Here is a 17,961-nt window from a genome sequence, read left to right on the forward strand (position 1 = left end):
TTGAAATTTTTCAACTTTTTCTTCATGAGCAAGGAGTTCATCATCCTTCATGCCTTCGGTACTCTTCTTTGATGGATTCTTCTCCGTCAGCACATAGGCAACTTTGAGAAGATTAAGGTAGAAGAGAACTTTTCCCTTCCATCTCTTGAAATGTGCACCTTTGAAGCGGAAAGGCTTGTTGAGATCTCCCACGTTGTCAAACGGCTTCTCTTGAGTACGCTCCATTTTGTTGAATCTCCTTAAAATTGTTGGTGAAATTACAATAAAATTATAATTTCTATATGAGAAACTCGTGGACAATAGGCTGAGGCGCGGGTATCTCGCTCTCTTTAAGGAGATTCAAGCCCTCTGCGGAACAATGCCTGTGCACCAGAAATCTCTTGACTTGTCCCCTCCAGGATATAACAGCCCAACAACAAGTTGTATGGCTCACACCAATCTGCACAAATTGGAGGAACCCAAAGCTCCACTGATAGGAGCATTTTAATGTGGTATTTTAATAGTTAATTCCTCACATTTTGCTTAGTTAATTCCTTAACGAATCGATTTTTAATTCAATTTTTATTTTTAGGTACATTTGAGTAGATGATGATGAAATAAGTGTTAGGTCCATAAAATGATGGAGAAAAATGGAAATGCACTAAAAAGGTCAACTTTACACATTTTCCTACTCCGGCTAGGAGAAACCAAGCCAAGCAAGGAAGAAGGAGCGACCACCTGACCAAATGAACTTCAAATGAGCTGAAACCTTCCAGATCCATTCTAGACATCCTAAGAAACATTTCTTATGAAGAGTGCAAGAGCCAAAAAGAAGTGGAAGGCCTTCAAACAGTCAGCCCAATTTTCTGCAGAAGCAAAACTGGAAAACTGGACCTGTAAGGAGTCCAGCAGAAATTCCGGCCCAAACACATGGAGATAAATTCTGAAAATTTTACAGAATGATCTACACTCATGATGGATCATTTCATATGAAGAAGTCACGGGCAAAATCTGAAGTCTTGGTGGAGAATTAATTGAAGGAAAAATGAGTAGAAAGTGACTCAAACCTAACAAATTCCATTAGTGTTTAAATATTCAAACCTAACAAATTCCATTAGTGTTTAAATATTCAAACCTAATAAATTCCATTAATGTTTAAATGCTCAAACCTAACATATCATCATTTGTTTAAATCCAAATAGTTTTGCTTGGTAGCCTATATTTAGAGGCTACAACAAAGAAGAAAGGACATTCCTTCATCCATTCCATCTTCTTTGTCTCTCCATTTCCTTTCCATTTTCCTTTCCATCCTCTAGTTTCAAGTTTAGTCATCTCCACGAGTTCAAGCAAGGCCAAAGAAGAAGAAGAGAAGCCGTGAGCACTTCCATCCATAGCCATCCTTGAAGCTTGCTTTCGAGTTTCAAGAATCCACAACGTGAATCATCCATCTCATCTTCATCCACGGTGTAATTCGATTCTCCTTTGTAACCTTTGCTTTGAATTTCGTTGGTTATGAACTAGTTGACATATATGTTTGAACAAAGTATTATTTCTGGAATTTTTATGATTAATTGAGAATTTTCAGATTCATATATTGTGATTCGAGAGTTGCTTATGTGGGTTTGTTTAATTAAATTTGCGTTATAGATAACTTTTGTATTTTAATCTTATGTGGTTGCAAACACTTAGGGTTTCGATATGAATGGTGCTAGGTTTAAGAACATGAAATCGACTTTTCGTTTTGTGTAAACTTGAATCAAAGTAGTAAAGGTTTTGTACAAAGATCGAATTTAATTAAAGAGAATTGCAATTAGGTGGACTTTTCCATACTAAGTTGTACACTTGAGTTGATAGCCTTTCTCTATGTGTAATGCGTTAAACATGACATGATTGACTAGCTTTCTAGGGTTTGATTGCATGTTTGATAGGATTAATCTAGGTGCTTTCGCTTAGGTTAATTAGCATTGAAAAGTAAAAAATGGGAATTCATTTGCTTTCGAATGTTTCACATGATCAACTCCTTTCTCATGACTTAGATGAACAATATTAGGGTTTGAATCAATTTTAATCATAAGTTTCGGTTTTGATCTTTGTTCCTTCATTCCATTCGTATTTTTATGTTTTTGCATTTTAATTGTTTTTGTTAACTTAGTTTCATTTTCGAAAAAACCAAAAACAAAATCCCCCCTTTTCGTGTAAAATGTTTATATTTTGTGAATACATTTGTGAATATTATACTTTGTTTTAATTTTAATTGTTTAATTGTTTGACAATGACAGGTGTACCCTCAATCCCCGGAATAGAACGATCCCTATTTGCTTATACTACTAACGATCTTTTCAGGGTTAAATTATGCGCTTGCTTTGAGCGTATCATCCACCAAAAGAACACCTTTCTCTGGCCAAAAAATTTAAAGAATACTCTTTTGGGGGATTTTGGAAAGAAGGTTGATGGGTGAATAGTTGAGTAAAAGTTTGATGTGTTTTAGCATGCAACAAATGGTGCTATTTATAGGCTCTTAGGACACTCCCTACAATTACTACAATTAATAGGGTAGTAACCAAATGTCATAGGTTACAAAAATTAAAACCCAAAATAAATCAAAATAAAACACCATGAGTTACAAAATAAAATTCAAAATAAATTCAGAATTTAAACACACAATAACTTCACCCAAATTTAATTTCAATAATAAACAAAATATTAAAATGTTACAACATTTCCTCTCGCTTCCTCCCGAAGAAACCTTTCCTACGAAGATTTTGTGTAGCTCCATAGTCCAACTTCACTAAATTAGCTCCATATTTTGTAAACTACCAAATCAACTTATCCTAGTAGCCATACTTACTTAACATGATTGAGAGAATAGTGATTGCCATCCCTTGCACAAATAAATTCTGAATTTTTCTTCCTTTTGGCTTAAAATAAAATAAAACCAGGAATTACCATTTTTACCATTCCAGGTAATCCAAAGAATCACTAAATATTGGTTTGGGAATTCTTTGTTTTTGGTACTATTTCTTCTTATCTATTTGTCCATACTATAAAGCGAAGTGCTCATGCATCATCAAAATATGTATTGTATTGATTTGTCCTCAAGAGAATCTGTGGCTAATAATATGAAGGTCCCATTCCGTTAAAAAAAAAATGAGCTTGTGGCTCCCGAAACCTAGCCGCCTCTGTGTGGTGCTCCAATTGTGGAGATCGGCACCGGTCTCCTCTCTAAGTGGAGGTTTTCTCTCCGCATCAGGCTGTTGGCCCGCAGCCCTCCAACATCGATGCATCTCGATGCCAACCCATAAAAGCCAACTACTGGTGGCTTTTCCCGGAATCTCATCTCACCGAATCGATCTGGGCGAGATCGACAATGGGGGGGTTTGGAATTCTGGGCTAAGGATCCGACCGAGGAGGGGGCGACTCAAACCTCCTGATGACTCGAAAACTCGATGGTCTGGGCTTGACGGTCTTCTGAGTTACCCATGGCAGAGGCTTGCTTCTGGTGACCAAGACAGAGCATCATGGCTCGCTGCACTTCTGGGGACCCGGATCCGATTGATGACGGCCCGAATCTTTGCTCTCCAATCTGTGGGAGTGGAGGAGATAGTCGTCGTGCGTCGTTTCGCAGATGCATTGATGGAAGAAAGCCAGGCCTTGGTGAATGCAGAGTATGCCGGCAAGGTGACCGGAGGTGAGAAGATGGCGGCGTCTGGTGCGTTTGGCAAGGGTGCAGCAAGGTGGGTGCCCAAATCATCTTGGGAGCCCAAAAGGATTCGGCGGCCCAAATCAGTTTGGGGGCTAAATTCAACTGGGCTTGGAGAGCCCAAACCTGTTGTGTGTACCCACTGGAATTGGGCTCTTTTGTGGGCCACACGGATACACTCTGTTTCATCAGGGTTTCGTATTTGGGATCCTGGAGGATCATTAACTCAACTAGATGCACCTATGGTTATCTTAGATCTAAATGTAGCCTATTTACTATGTATTCTTTTCATAGTGTATAGGTTCGCTTCTGAATATGTGAGCACTGATTGTCTAATGGGTGGTGCTAGCATGCCACGTCCTAGACTTGCCCGTAGATGGCAAGGGAAGGTATGTATCCGTGCCATTCTGGCTTGAGTTGAATGAGAATTGTTTGGTTCAAAAAAAAAAAAAAAAAATCAAAATATGTATTGTACAAAATACCCTTTAATCTAAAAAATAGTACAAAATACTCATAAAAAAATAGTTATTTTTGTAAAATAGAAAAACATATTCACATAAATATCAAAAAATAATTTAAACAAAATAGTGACAAATAAAGGCCTTTTATCAACCACACGTGCATCGCCCGAATATGAACATAATAATACAATTACATTTTCTGAAAACCTTTTTTCCTTTCGATTTTAATTACACATAAAAATTGAAAAATGAAGAATAAAAAAAAAAGAAAATAAAATTTCCCTTTTAATACTAACAAAAAGAGATATTCTCCAGACACCTGAAAGGGACGCAAAGAACTATTTAAACCAGTGACAAAAGCCTCGTCCTCCACTCCCTTAAAGCTTCTGCCTTTTTTTAGTTGCAGAATCTCACTCCCTCACTCTCTGTCTCTCTCTCTCTCTCTCTCTCTCTCTCTCTCTTAACTAATATCTACAAGTACAAAACATGCTTACCCTGAATCTCAACACTCCTTCCATCACTGTCACTTTCTCCAAATCCACCCATCACTACCCCATCAATGCCTCCCCCTCTTCTCTCCCCCAACACAAGATTCCCCACCTCATCTGTTCTCCTCCACACACCCACCAAGCCTTTCACCAGAATCCATGCCCACCCATTTGGATTCTCTTCAAAACCCACTTCCCAGATCCATGGTTTGAACCCAAAGTTCCCATCTTTGTTCTCCTCCAAACCCAGATCCCAAACCCCAAAAGCTTCTTCTGCTTCAGAAGCCAACCCCAATGGAGATATTGAACCCACAGTTCCAAAGCCTAAAGTCACAACCGCCCAGCTTTCCTTGATCTTTGGGCTCTGGTACTTCCAGAACATTGTCTTCAATATCTACAACAAGAAGGCACTGAATGTTTTCCCATTCCCATGGCTTCTGGCTTCCTTTCAGCTCTTTGCCGGGTCCGTCTGGATGTTGATCCTCTGGTCTCTGAAGCTCCAGCCATGCCCGAAAATCTCGAAACCGTTCATTGTTGCTCTCCTTGGCCCTGCATTGTTCCACACCGTAGGCCACATCTCGGCCTGCGTCTCATTCTCTAAGGTCGCTGTGTCCTTCACCCATGTCATCAAGTCTGCGGAGCCTGTCTTTTCGGTGGTGTTTTCGTCGTTCCTAGGGGAGACTTACCCCATACAGGTCTGGCTTTCGATTCTTCCTATTGTTATGGGTTGTTCTCTAGCTGCTGTTACTGAGGTGACATTCAATTTGCAAGGCCTGTGGGGGGCTTTAATTAGCAATGTGGGGTTTGTGTTGAGGAACATTTATTCGAAACGGAGCTTGCAGAGCTTTAAAGAAATAGATGGGTTGAATTTGTATGGTTGCATCAGTATAATTTCTCTGTTTTATTTGTTTCCTGTGGCGGTTTTGGTTGAAGGATCGCAATGGGTTCAAGGGTATCATAGAGCTTTAGCATCTGTGGGGGAACCATCCACATTTTACTTTTGGGTGTTGTTGTCCGGAGTGTTTTACCATCTGTATAACCAGTCGAGTTATCAGGCTCTTGATGAGATTAGCCCTTTGACATTCTCTGTTGGAAACACAATGAAGAGGGTGGTGGTGATTGTGTCTACTGTGTTGGTGTTCAGAAATCCAGTTAGACCTCTTAATGCACTTGGGTCCGCTGTGGCGATATTTGGGACATTCTTGTATTCTCAGGCAACAGCTAAGAAGAAAAAGGAAGCTGAAAAGAAGAATTAGAAATAGGCCTCAGTTTGTTTGTTGTAGGTGCTTAGTTTTTGACCTGGTAAAATTTGTGAACTTGCTCTGGTTTATTCATCAGCTTCCAAATTTTAATAATATCTCCAGGAGTCCGGGTTTCTTTTCATGATCTCTCCTTGCTTTTATTAAAATGAGTGTATGTCGATGGCAAGTTTCTGTTAGGATTGATGAATCTTCCTTCTCTGTTTTCACTTATTGTTGATTTCATGTTCATCTGAGGCTAGAGAACTAAAAAGCTGAGTGCAAAAATGTTGCCTTTTGGTTACACACATATGGAGAAGGTCTTTTGTAGCAGTTTTAAGTCTATTTGATGGTAATTCAATTTCAAAATTCTTCAGTGCTTGTTTTCTTGCATTGTATCTTCATAACATCTGAGATTATAAAGGTTAGGAAGATGGAAAATATTTATACACTCTACATATTCATACACCCTGATATGTATAAATTATATAATTCATATCTTAGATTATATAATCATGATAAAATGTATGAATCTTTACTTGGCCATTCCATGGAATTATTAAATCAATGAAGGAGATAAGGCAATGACCTTGGCCTTGTATTTTCCATAAGGATCACAGTGGTTGGGACTGAGATTGAGGCCTTTGGAAATCTATGTGGGACAGGCTCAACAGCATTGGCAATGTCTATCTCTGCAGGGACTGGGGAAAACCACCTTGAGCTCATTTTGGGCTCCCAGAATTGTGAATGTTGTTTTCTGGGTTTGATTGATCTGTTTTATAGGGTTGTTGATAGGTGTTTTGGTTGAGCCTTTGATAAGGATATTGTGATATACCTATAGACACTGCCCCTGCTTCATCAATGGAAAAATAAGGATATTGTGAGCTTGCATTTTTATCCTTATTTTTTGAAAATATAGTTCTTATGTTTCATAAACCCAGAAAGATATGGACCTTCAAGTGAGTGTCATTGTTTGACTGCTTTTTGTAAACCACATTGATATTTGAACAAGTTGAGAAAACTCTATTTGTCATTTGTAGGCTCTACAATAGTCACCTCTTCATTTGCATGCTCTATAGACTTGAATCTGTACACAGTCTGCATTGCAGACTTTTCCTAATAGGTGTTACTTCGGTAATTTATTGATATATGCATGTATGAGTGTGGAATCATGTTATTTTGAAGCAACCATTTGCTGTCAATCTTATCAATGTCAAAACCCTTGATTGGTTTCTTTCTTGTTCCTACTACTTTTCATGTACAAATTTGTATCCTGACCTTATAAATTGGTGTTATCGCATCTTGTATTGATTCTGTAGATCTTGGTCAACTGTATTTCGGGTTTATACTGATGTGATAAACAAGTTTCAGACTAGTTACATTTATGTGGGGCTTGAACATCCACTGTCAGTTAGGAGTAGAGAACTCTAATCCGAAAGATTTGCTCCCTGTAAAGAAGTAAAGAAGCAACTCAATTCTTTGAGATGGCTTCAAAATATTAATCCAGTACACTTGTTGTCAACTGTTACTGAAGTTGAATATCGGATTCAAAAAGAAGGTTCATGCCTAGTAGTTACAACATCAGATGGAAAAGATAATCACAAAACCTTGCGGGTATATGGAAAAGTTCATATACAACACACAATGACTGATTCCTTTTCTCCCCGACCCTTAAAACGTCCGTTGATACATCACCTTTTGTGTGATCATCTCTTAGTAACTGAGGTTCTGTTATTTAATTTTTTTCCAGAGGCCGTTATTATTATTATTATTATTATTTTTGGTTACAGAGGGGACCGAAACGGCCCAAAACGAAAAGAACAAAACTAAAACAACTTAGCTAGCAAGCATCACACTAGGCCTGATACTTGTTCTGCGCGTTCTTACAGTATTATCAAGGTCTTCAAAGTAAGCCTGAGAAACATGAATTGGAGGACATTCAAATTCCACAACTCCATAGGCATGAGTAATGCTATTTTTAGCAAGGCAGTCAGCAACCATGTTGCACTCCCTATAAATGTGTCTTAGAGAAAAAGATTGAAACTTATCAATAAGATTTCTGCAGTAACTGATGAGAGAGCCAAGAGGATGGAGAGAAACATCAGTGTTCTTAATGAGCCTCACCAGAATTGCAGAGTCAGATTCAACTTCAATTTGATTGATATGGCACCCAAGAGCTTGCTTAAGACCATGTAGAAGACCCCAAGCTTCTGCATCAAGAATCTCACCAATTCCGAAGTTTACCTGAGACCCCTTGATCCAATTGCCATTAGAGCATCTAATGACACCACCAGCACCAATTTTTCCTGATGGACCATGTCTAGTTCCATCCACATTCAATTTAAAAATCCCAGCAGGAGGCTTCAACCAACTCAGCAAATTCAAGCAATAATTTCTATCCACATTAACTTTAGCTTGAGCAGTGATCCATTCGGTAATAGCAGAGATAACAAGCATACCAGGATTTCTAGGCCTTTGAAAAGAAACATCAAAAACACATTTGTTTCTCCATTTCCAAATGAACCAGCAGATGAAAACAAAGAAAGAACACCATTGAATATCAACGCTAGTTATTATTTTTGGCAACTGCATGTGTAAATTTATAGAAAAGTACTCAGGAAAATGATCAAAATTTACACAGGGTGCAGGCTTGCATATGCTCAATCACCATCTTTTGTGCCTATTACTACTTCCACTAGCTCGGATTTTTGAAAGAAATTTGGAAGGCTTTGATACCTAATTCTGCAGAAGTACACGTTTGGAGGGTTTGTCACAATATTTTACCTCATTAGAACAGCTTGCTTCTAAAAGAGTTCAGCTTGAGTCACAGGTGTGTGTTCTTTGTGATAATGCTTTGGAATCAACTTTGCATTTGTGTAGGGACTGCTCATTCACCAAACAGGTTCTACAACCTAATGCAAGTTTCAGTCAGGTTTGCTATTTCTCAGTTAGTTAGGTTCAGTCAGGTTTGCTATTTCTCAGTTAGCACTTATGATTTGGTGGACTGGTTGGATTTTTGTTTGAAGAATTTATCTGCTCAAAATTTTGGTGATCTATTATGCTTGTTGTGGAGTGTTTGGAAAGAGAGGAATAGTAGGGTGTGGGATAATAAGAGGAGCCCAGCTTGTGATGTGATCCTCAAATCTGTTTCTAGAATCAGGGAGTTTCAAGTCCATAATGCTAAGAGTGGTAGTGGTACCCGTGGGGTTTCTTAAAGTCAATATTGATGGTTTTTTTTTTTTTTTTTTTTTTTTTTGACAAAGGAGAAATGCATTAAAAAACCAACCAACTTACAATGCAAACTGGAAACTAAATACAAAGAGCAGACGCTCTGCCCAAACAAACAAAGCTGTAAACAAACTAAGTAGGAGCGTGAACTGCGTCAGAAAGGAGGATATGAATATTGATGGTTCTTTTAACCATTCTACAAGAGTGGGAGGAATTGGTTTTGTTGTCCGAGATTCACATGGACACTTTATTGCTGAAGGAGGGGGACCGGTTGGGAGCCTTTTTTCTCCTCAGCATGCTGAAGTTCTTGCGTGCAAGGCTGCCTTTGCATACATTATTGAGCATTCTCTTCAACCTTTGCAGCGTCAATTGGTGAACCCAAATGGTACAAACTAGCTTAGTGAGGTGTAACTCTTTCTACTATGTTTTTTCCATCTAATTCTTTGCTAAAAAAGCTTTGAAGGAACTCTGGCACAGTGAATCCTCGATAAAGGGCTGGTTTCTCTGCTGATAATAATTCTGGAAGTGGCCCAAATTCTTCCGACTCTTTCCAACCCCCCAAGTTATTAAAAATCAATACTGAGATTCTTGGTTCCTTCGATGAGTTTGCCAATACTCGATGCTCCACGCTTTGATACTCCCCATTTGATATGATCTGCCCAGAAAAGATATTTACAAATATAGGTTACTGGAGCTATATAAGGAGCGTTTACTCGGCAGTCAGTAATACTTAAATAGTTATATGTTGGAAGTATATGACTGGAACCTGTATGAAGTCACCAATATTAACAGTCAATGCCCCAGGCAAGGGCTTAACATCCACCCACTCACTCCCTCGCTTCACTTGCAACCCTCCGACCTGGTTCTGCAGCAACACCGTCAAACCGGCATCAGTATGAGATTTGATTCCCACCGTCAGATCTGGTTGCGGACAGTAGGGATAACAGTGACCCAAAAATAATCTAGCTTTCATAAAACCCAACTCCTTGAACTTCCCAGCTTCCAAACCAAGACCTTCAGCCAACAACTCAAATAATGCCTCGGCTACTTTGACTGCATGAAAATCCCATGCAATCACCTCCTTACGGCAAACCTCTGGGATGTCATCCTCCACCTTCATCTCCTCCGGTGCTGTATACACCTGATTTACCAATAATGGGGAATCTAATCAGGAAGGCACCTTAGTTCACTTAACATATAGGCTATACACACACGAAAATTTGTGTTATTCATTTAATAAATTACCTACGCATATCAATAATCTCAAACTGTTTTCTTTATCCCAAATTTTTTCAAGCATGCAGTGGAATACCGTACCTCTACAAATTTAACGAAGAAAGAAAAAACAAATGAAATAAGAGGAACATAAGCCGGCACCAGCCTTGCACCTGAAGGGAGTCATGCCACGAGGCCGCTTTACTCCGGTACAAGTCATTGTTGCTAGTGTACATGACACCGTGGCGCTCTTGGCGTCTGTAGTGTTTGGCTTTGATCTCGTGAGGTTGTTCATGGAAGGCTGTGATGCTTCGGATCGTCTCATCGAGGACTGATGCTGGTATACCGTGGTTGATGACTTGGAAGAAACCCCACGTGGCGGCGGCATCTTTAATCTGTTGGATGATTTGGGGACGATGGGTGGGGGAATTGAGGTTGGCTAAGTCGAGTAGGGGGATGGAGGTAGTGTTGGTACGTGCTAGAGTTTAAGTTATTACAAGGAAGAGTTTCAGGTGGATGTATGAAGAAGCGAGGAATAGGAGTGATGCCAGAGTCGGAAAGACCCTTTACTCCCATCTTTGATTCGTCAAACTCTTTTACTTCTTTGAGCCGATCATATTGGGAATTGGAAGTAGCACAATTAACTGCCATGTTCTTGATCGATCAGCTCACTTAGTTTCAGTCTTTTACTGTGATCAAACAGTGGTAATTAGTACTGTTGTAGTATACGAGCATATATATGGGATATACACATAGATATAGATGGTTTAAAATTAGCTGAACAGAAACTTTTAGTGATACGAATTTCATTAAAAAAATCATGAATTCGAAAGCAAATTAAGCGTCAAAATAACAAAACTTGTGGATCATTTCAAAGAAATGATTAACACCGAAGTTTTAATCATTGTTGCCAACAATCGACTTCCTTAGGATCGTGTCTTATAATAATGACCAAGTGCGTGTATTTGATGATTTAAATCCGAAGTTTTAATCTTGATACGATTTTTGAACTAAAACTTGTGGGTTTAACAATAACACTATTTTGGAATAAGTTAACAGAGTTATTCTCATAATTTCACAGCAAGTGCAAGGCGTGTTACCTTATTTTGCCTCGAACAGTCCTGGATTTGTGAGACCTGTGATCTAAGTAAGAATATGTCAAATCACTTAGTAAGCACAGATCCAGAAAATGAAATTTACCTAGCAGTAGTACACAATTACCAAAACAATGGAATAAATTAAGCCCAATTGCATCCATCTAAGTCAAGCACAACATCTATTTCAAAGAAAAGATCCAGACTTACCTCAAAACGATAAACTGAGCAGTAGCAAGTTTGAGATTATCCCTATCTCTTTGGATTTGGACGGGCGAGAAGAGCAAATTTATAGAAGGATGGCAGCCTGTAATTCAAAGAACACGAAAAGGCAAAACCGACACTTCATTTCAAGCCAAGACTAGTAAACAGTGCTTATGAACAGTGAACAGTGCATTCACGTTTTAGTATATGTAGAATGTAGAATAGAATTCCTCTCCATTGGGTCATTAATGTGAGGATTTGGATTTCTCTTGATACAAACTCTAAATCAAATTTTCCAATGTCGGGATGAATAGGGTGTTTTCCAATTTTCCAATGGCAAACAGTACTGTGACGTCTCTGGGTCACTGTAATGGTCGACAGGTAGCTGGCTGGTTATGCTGCTGTCCTTTTGCTCTTGCTACTTGTATGGATAATACTGGGTTGTTCCCCACTTGTTTTGTTTATCTTCTGTTTTGTTTTGTAAGTGTGTTTGTGTTTGTAAAGTTATGTTTATCTAATAAAAATTATCCTTTCACTGCCAAAAACCAAAAAAAAAACTCTAAACCAAAAAAAAAACTCTAAAGTTATGTGGTCTCTACTTGACAGGATTTTAATTTTTAAGCTGCACTCCCTTTTTAACAGCGCAGCTGAACTTTGTACTATGTAATCTTTTCCTATTTCAAATTTTCAATAAAGGCTAACCTAACAGGGTGGCCTGGGTGGGTGCTGCTAAAGTGCTAAATAGACCCGGTAAATCTTTTACTCTTTTTTTTTTTTTGGTTACAAGCGGGGCCTAAAAGACCCAAACAAAACAACAAAAGAAACTAAGAACTGGAACAAAACCCAGTCGTCCTAGCTCTAGTTACAGCAGATAGATCATCTAACAAAACTTGGGCAGCATGAATAGAGGGATCATCAAAGGTGATCAGTCCAAGCTCATGATCAATGCTATTTTTGGCAAGGGCATCCGCAGTCAAATTGCATTCCCTAAAGATGTGAGCAAGCTTGACAATCTGAAATTTGGCCATCAATATAGCTAGGGCTGGCAAATTCTCCCGAACCAAACCGTACCAACCGCATCCGAGCCAAGCCAAGTGAATTGGTAGCCGAAAACTCGGTAACCAAAGTCTTGGTACGGTACAACCATACCGACTCCACATACACGGTACGGTCGTGGTTTTGATTTTCATATATACATGGTATACTGTACCGTACCGAACTTATGTATAATACTTATATTTTTTTTAATATTTTATTCTTATCTTCTTTCTTACTCGTCTTCATTCTTCTCTTTCTTCTTTTTCTTTCTTTTGCCACCTCTTTCTGTCTCTTCTTGTCTCCTTCTTTTTATTTTTTTATTCTTCTCTCTTCTCTTTCTTCTCTTTCTTCTTTTTTATTCTTCTCTTTCTTCTTTCTTCTTACTTCTTACTTCTTACTTCTTCTTCTTTCCTCGTCTCTTCTTCTTCTTGAAAAATTCTCTCCTCTTTCTTCTTTTTTATTCTTCTCTCTTCTCTTTCTTCTTTCTTCTTTCTTCTTTCTTCTTACATCTTACTTCTTATTTCTTACTTCTTACTTCTTCTTCTTTCTTTCCCCGTTTCTTTTGTCTCTCTTTTTCTTCTTGAAAAATAGCAACCTGTAAAGTGCTTCTCTCTGCTCTCTTCCCAGAATCTGAATCAAACTCGGCCTTGGATCTCTCTTTTACTTCAAGTAAGTTTCTTTTCTTGCTTATGTTGATTTTCTTTACTGGGAAGAAAAATCTGGTTTGGGGTGTAGTTGGTGTTGAATATAGTCTGAAACTTTTGTTTGATTTTAGCAGAGGTTGCAGATCCGAGGTTGCTTCTTCCTTCACCACAATCACTCTTCCATCACTGTGTGTGGTATGGATACTGGAGAGACCCATAACCATGTGGGTTGAAAAGTTCTCAGAAGGGGAAAACAGAAGAAGAAGGGATCGGTGATGTACTTGTGACTGGTTTGTGGCCCAATGTCAAACTCGGTTACAAGCCTAACCGTACCGAACCGACCGATTAAATCGGTATGCCGACTTCTCTATATACCGGATTTTGTGGCCGGTAGTGGTATAGTTTTTTGCATACCAGTATAAGTTGGTACGGTACATGGTATCGGCCCGTAAGCTTCGGTACCGGACTGAACCCAGCCCTAAATATAGCACAGCCATCAAGCAAAGAGCCAAGGGGATGAAGGCCAGTGTTTGATGATTGCATAAGCTGTACAAGGACAGCAGAATCAGATTCAACCTCAAGATTGGCAATATTATGTTTTAAGGCAAGCTTTAATCCAAAAAAGAGACCCCAAGCCTCAACATCCAGAATTTGTCCAATGCCAAGATTAATTTGAAAGCCATCCACCCAATTGCTATTGTGGTCCCTGATGACCCCTCCTGCACCAATTCTTCCAGAGGAGGACACTCTAGTTCCATCAATGTTCAGTTTGAAGTGGTTTATAGGAGGTCTGCACCAGGACAACATAGTGTAACTGTACAGGGTGTCAGTGTTAGCCTTTAGTTGAGCACCAGTGCATTCATTTGCAAAGTCCCATATAATCTTCTCAGGGCAGGCAGACATAATAAAATTTGGATAAAAAATCACCTTATTCCTCCATTTCCAAATGAACCAACAGACAAAGACAAAAGGGCTACACCACTTGATATTGTTCTTTATCAATGTATGGCAATGGAGTTGAGCAGCCATCCAACTGTTCCAATCCAGAAAAAATGAAATTAAGGATGGTGCCAAGTTTTAGAAAAGAATTCCAGATGGCTTTAGACCTGTGACAATCATGAAATAGATGGAGGATGCTTTCATCAGCAGTATTGCAGATGGGACAAGCAGAATTGGCAGTGAGCCCTCTTCTAACCCTTTGTACATTTGTGAGGATCTTTTTGTGGAAAACACTCCACATGAAAATTTTCAATTTATGGGGACAACTTAACTTCTAGATGGCCCGCCAATGAGGATTGCCATGACTATTAGTATCCAACATAAAGTTATAAGCAGACTTGACAGAATCACAGAAAAGCATCCATTAGAGGTTGAATTCCATATAAGCACATCGTTCCCACAACCATCAAATCCAGTTGGAACATTGATAATTAAGTTCACTAAATCACTAGGAACCACAGTAGCTAATAGTAATGCATCCCAACCAGTATCATCCCAGAAATCACAAATGGTTGCATTCATATTGATAGTGGTTGAAGGAAGAGCAAAATTGATTAATGCATTAGGTAAAAGACAGTGATCATACCAGAATTTAATTTTCTTACCATCTCCAACTCTCCATTTAAGGTTTTTCCTCATCAAAGCAGCTCCATAAGAGATGCTCCTCCAGGAACTAGAGCAATCAACAGGGGGTAGGTAGTTATCATTAGTGATGTAACAATTTTTAAGATACTGCTTAGAGTAAATGGAGGCCCATAAACCAGAGTCTTGTTGAAAAATTCCAACTAGCCTTGGCTAGCATGGCTTGATTCATGTCTGCAGTTTTCTTAATTCCTAGACCACCAAGATTCTTTGGTTGACAAACAATGTCCCATCCCACAAGATGGACCTTTTTCGTATCATTTGAGTCCCCTCATAAGAAATCCCTATTCAGCTTATCAATTCGATCACACAAGCTCATAGGGAGATTGGCAGTTTGCATTGCATAGATTGGGATGGAGGAAGTGACAGATTGAATCAAGGTAAGTCTACCTACCATACTGAGCACCTTGCATTTCCAACTAGAGAGTCTACTTTGAACTTTATCAAATAAGCTATCATAGGTATGCTTGTTCACTTTGGTGTGAATAAGAGGCATTCCCAAGTATTTTCCAAGATCATTTGTCAAAGGAGAACCACAAATTCTGCTAATTTCAGAAGCAGATCATTTGCAAGTATTTGGAGAGCAAAAGATGAGAGATTTTTCATAGCTAACAGTTTGGCCAGAGATAGAGCAAAAGGCATCTACTTAATGGTGTGAGCTTGGGAAGGGGAGGCTTCAGCAAAAAGCATAAGGTCATCAACAAAGAAAAGATGGGAAACTTTAGGCCTAGATTGAGATGCTCTAACAGGTGTCCAACTTCCAATATCTACAGTGGACTTAATCAGATGAGAAAGCTTTTCCACACATAGGACAAAGATATAAGGAGAAAGGGGGTCACCCTGCCTAATACCCTTTTGAGCTTTAAACGAGTTTGTCAGTTCACCATTAAAACAAATCTGGAAACTGGTAGAGGTAATGCAGCTCATAATAAGCTTAACCAAATCATGAGGAAATTGAGTTTCATAAAGAACCATCTCAATAAAATTCCAACTGAGTCTATTGTAAGCTTTGGATAGGTCCACTTTCCAAGCAAAAAAGCCTAAAGCACCATAGGATTTTTTGAATTTGAAAAGCATTTCCTGAGCAATCATAATATTATCTGAAATGTGTCTTCTAGGAACATAGCTAACCTGATTGGGGCTTATAAGATGCTGCATCAAAGGCCTAATCCGAGCCACAATGATCTTGGAGATAACTTTATAAATTGTGGTGCATAAACTGATTGGCCTGAAATTGGCCATGTGCTGAGGGCCATCCACCCTGGGAATTAGGGAGATAATAGTGTGATTTAAACCAGGGGAATTACACCAAACCTGAAAGCATTAGACACCACATTAAAGATTTCAAAAGAATAAAGCTGCCAATGATGTTGAAAGAAGATAGCAGGGAAACCATCAAATCCAGGAGCCTTGAGTCATCCAATGGCTAAGAGGGAGTCTTTAACTTCCATGAGGGACACAGGTTTACCAATATTAGTGAGATCTTCATGATCAATATAAGGGAAGAGCCAGGGAATAACGAATCTAGAGCCTTCATCACATTGTGAGGAGAACAGATTAGTGAAAAAATCAACAGCAATATTTTTCATGGAGGCAGAATTAGTAAACCAAGTTCCATTACTATCAAACAGGCCCTCAATTTTGTTTTTCCTCCTTCTAACGAGAGTAGTCAAATGAAAGAATTTGGTATTCCTGTCACCTCCTTGCAGCCACTTATCTCTAGATTTCTGTTTCCAGAAGAGATTCTCCTGATTTAGGATATTCTCATAATCATGGATAAGTTGAGCTTCAAGCTTGAGTAAGAAAGGGTTCTCATGTTTGTCACAGGCCTTTTGGATACCCCCAATTCTGGTCAAAATTCTTTTTTTTTTTTCTGAAACAGGTGACCAAAAACCTCTCTATTCCATTTCGAGAGAGCAGAAGAGAGACACATGATTTTGGAATGAAACTCCCCATGTAACTCATTCCAAGTGTTAGAAACAAACTCAGAAGAATTTGTATGAGAAAACCACATAGCTTGAAATCCAAACGGGCTAGAGCTTCTATTAATGGGGTTATTAGAACAAAGCTGCATGAGAATAGGGCAATGATCAGACCTTGTTTTGGGAAGATGTTGGATAAAAACATCTGGAAAAGTAGACCTCCAGGAGCAGGTGCAAAATGCTCTATCAAGTCTTTCCTTCATTCTATTGTTACTCTAGGTGTAACAAGATCCCTTGAAACCCATATCAATCAAAGCATTCCTGTTAATCCAATTCCTTAAGCCACCAAATCTTCCAGTAAAAGGGCCACATTTCTTATCTAAGCTAGAAACCAGCTCATTAAAATCTCCAATTAGCATCCATGGGAGGTTGGTGATAGCAGCAAGATTATCAAAATAAGGCCACAAAGAAGCCCTTGAAGTGTGGGTTGGACTAGCATAAACCACATAAAGCATCCAAGCAGGACTGCCAGGAATAGTGATTTTAACAGAAATGGGTTGGAAGTTGTCATCAATGAAGTCAACCTGAGTCTTATTTTTATTCCACAGGAGCCATAGGCCACCAGAAAAACCTTGAGCCTCAACAATCCTTGAGTCATTGAATCCAAGATTATTAAGAGTCGTGCAGGCCTTTGAGAATTGCACTCTAGGTTCACAAATAGCTAAAACATCAATAGAATGTAACTTGACAAGGTCTGCAATAGCAGATCGAAAATTACCACTACCTGCACCTCTGGCATTCCAAAAGAGAGTTTTAAACATTGGAACTGCAGAGAGGGAGGGGAGGGAGATCCCACTTAGGCATCAACCAGACCCTCACCATCATGGGAGGGCAGACTATTCTCAATGGTCACCATGCTATTCTCAGCAAAAGTGTTCTCAACAAAATTCTCAGTGTCATGAGAAATTGAGTTCTGTAGTCCAGTATTGCCAGAAATCTCATCAGGGGGAGTATGCCCAAAGATGGCTGAGATCCCATCTCCCAAAACATTAGAACTCACATTTTCAAAAGAAAGTTTCTTGAAAACATGAGTCTGATGTTTGGAACCA

At 39.0% G+C, this 17,961-nt stretch overlaps 2 protein-coding genes and 1 pseudogene across 2 annotated transcripts; 1 reads left to right on the forward strand and 2 right to left on the reverse strand.

Moving 5' to 3' along the window:
• The first annotated feature begins 4,536 nt into the window (after positions 1 to 4,536).
• On the forward strand, positions 4,537 to 6,011 carry LOC133715031 (xylulose 5-phosphate/phosphate translocator, chloroplastic). Its single transcript, XM_062141337.1, is given in 2 exon segments — positions 4,537 to 4,716; positions 4,718 to 6,011. Coding segments are annotated over 2 exon segments (1,257 nt in total). The 5' UTR covers positions 4,537 to 4,626; the 3' UTR covers positions 5,885 to 6,011.
• A 3,379-nt stretch (positions 6,012 to 9,390) lies between these two features.
• LOC133718539 (1-aminocyclopropane-1-carboxylate oxidase homolog 4-like) lies at positions 9,391 to 11,729 on the reverse strand (annotated as a pseudogene).
• Positions 11,730 to 17,127: 5,398 nt separating this feature from the next.
• Positions 17,128 to 17,673, reverse strand: LOC133716452 (uncharacterized). Its single transcript, XM_062143164.1, has one exon. The coding sequence runs from the start codon at positions 17,671 to 17,673 to the stop codon at positions 17,128 to 17,130; it is 546 nt and encodes a 181-aa protein (XP_061999148.1).
• Between the last annotated feature and the right edge of the window lie 288 nt (positions 17,674 to 17,961).

The sequence above is a fragment of the Rosa rugosa genome, chromosome 6 (genome assembly GCF_958449725.1).
Source record: "Rosa rugosa chromosome 6, drRosRugo1.1, whole genome shotgun sequence".
NCBI classification, from domain to species: Eukaryota; Viridiplantae; Streptophyta; class Magnoliopsida; order Rosales; family Rosaceae; genus Rosa; species Rosa rugosa.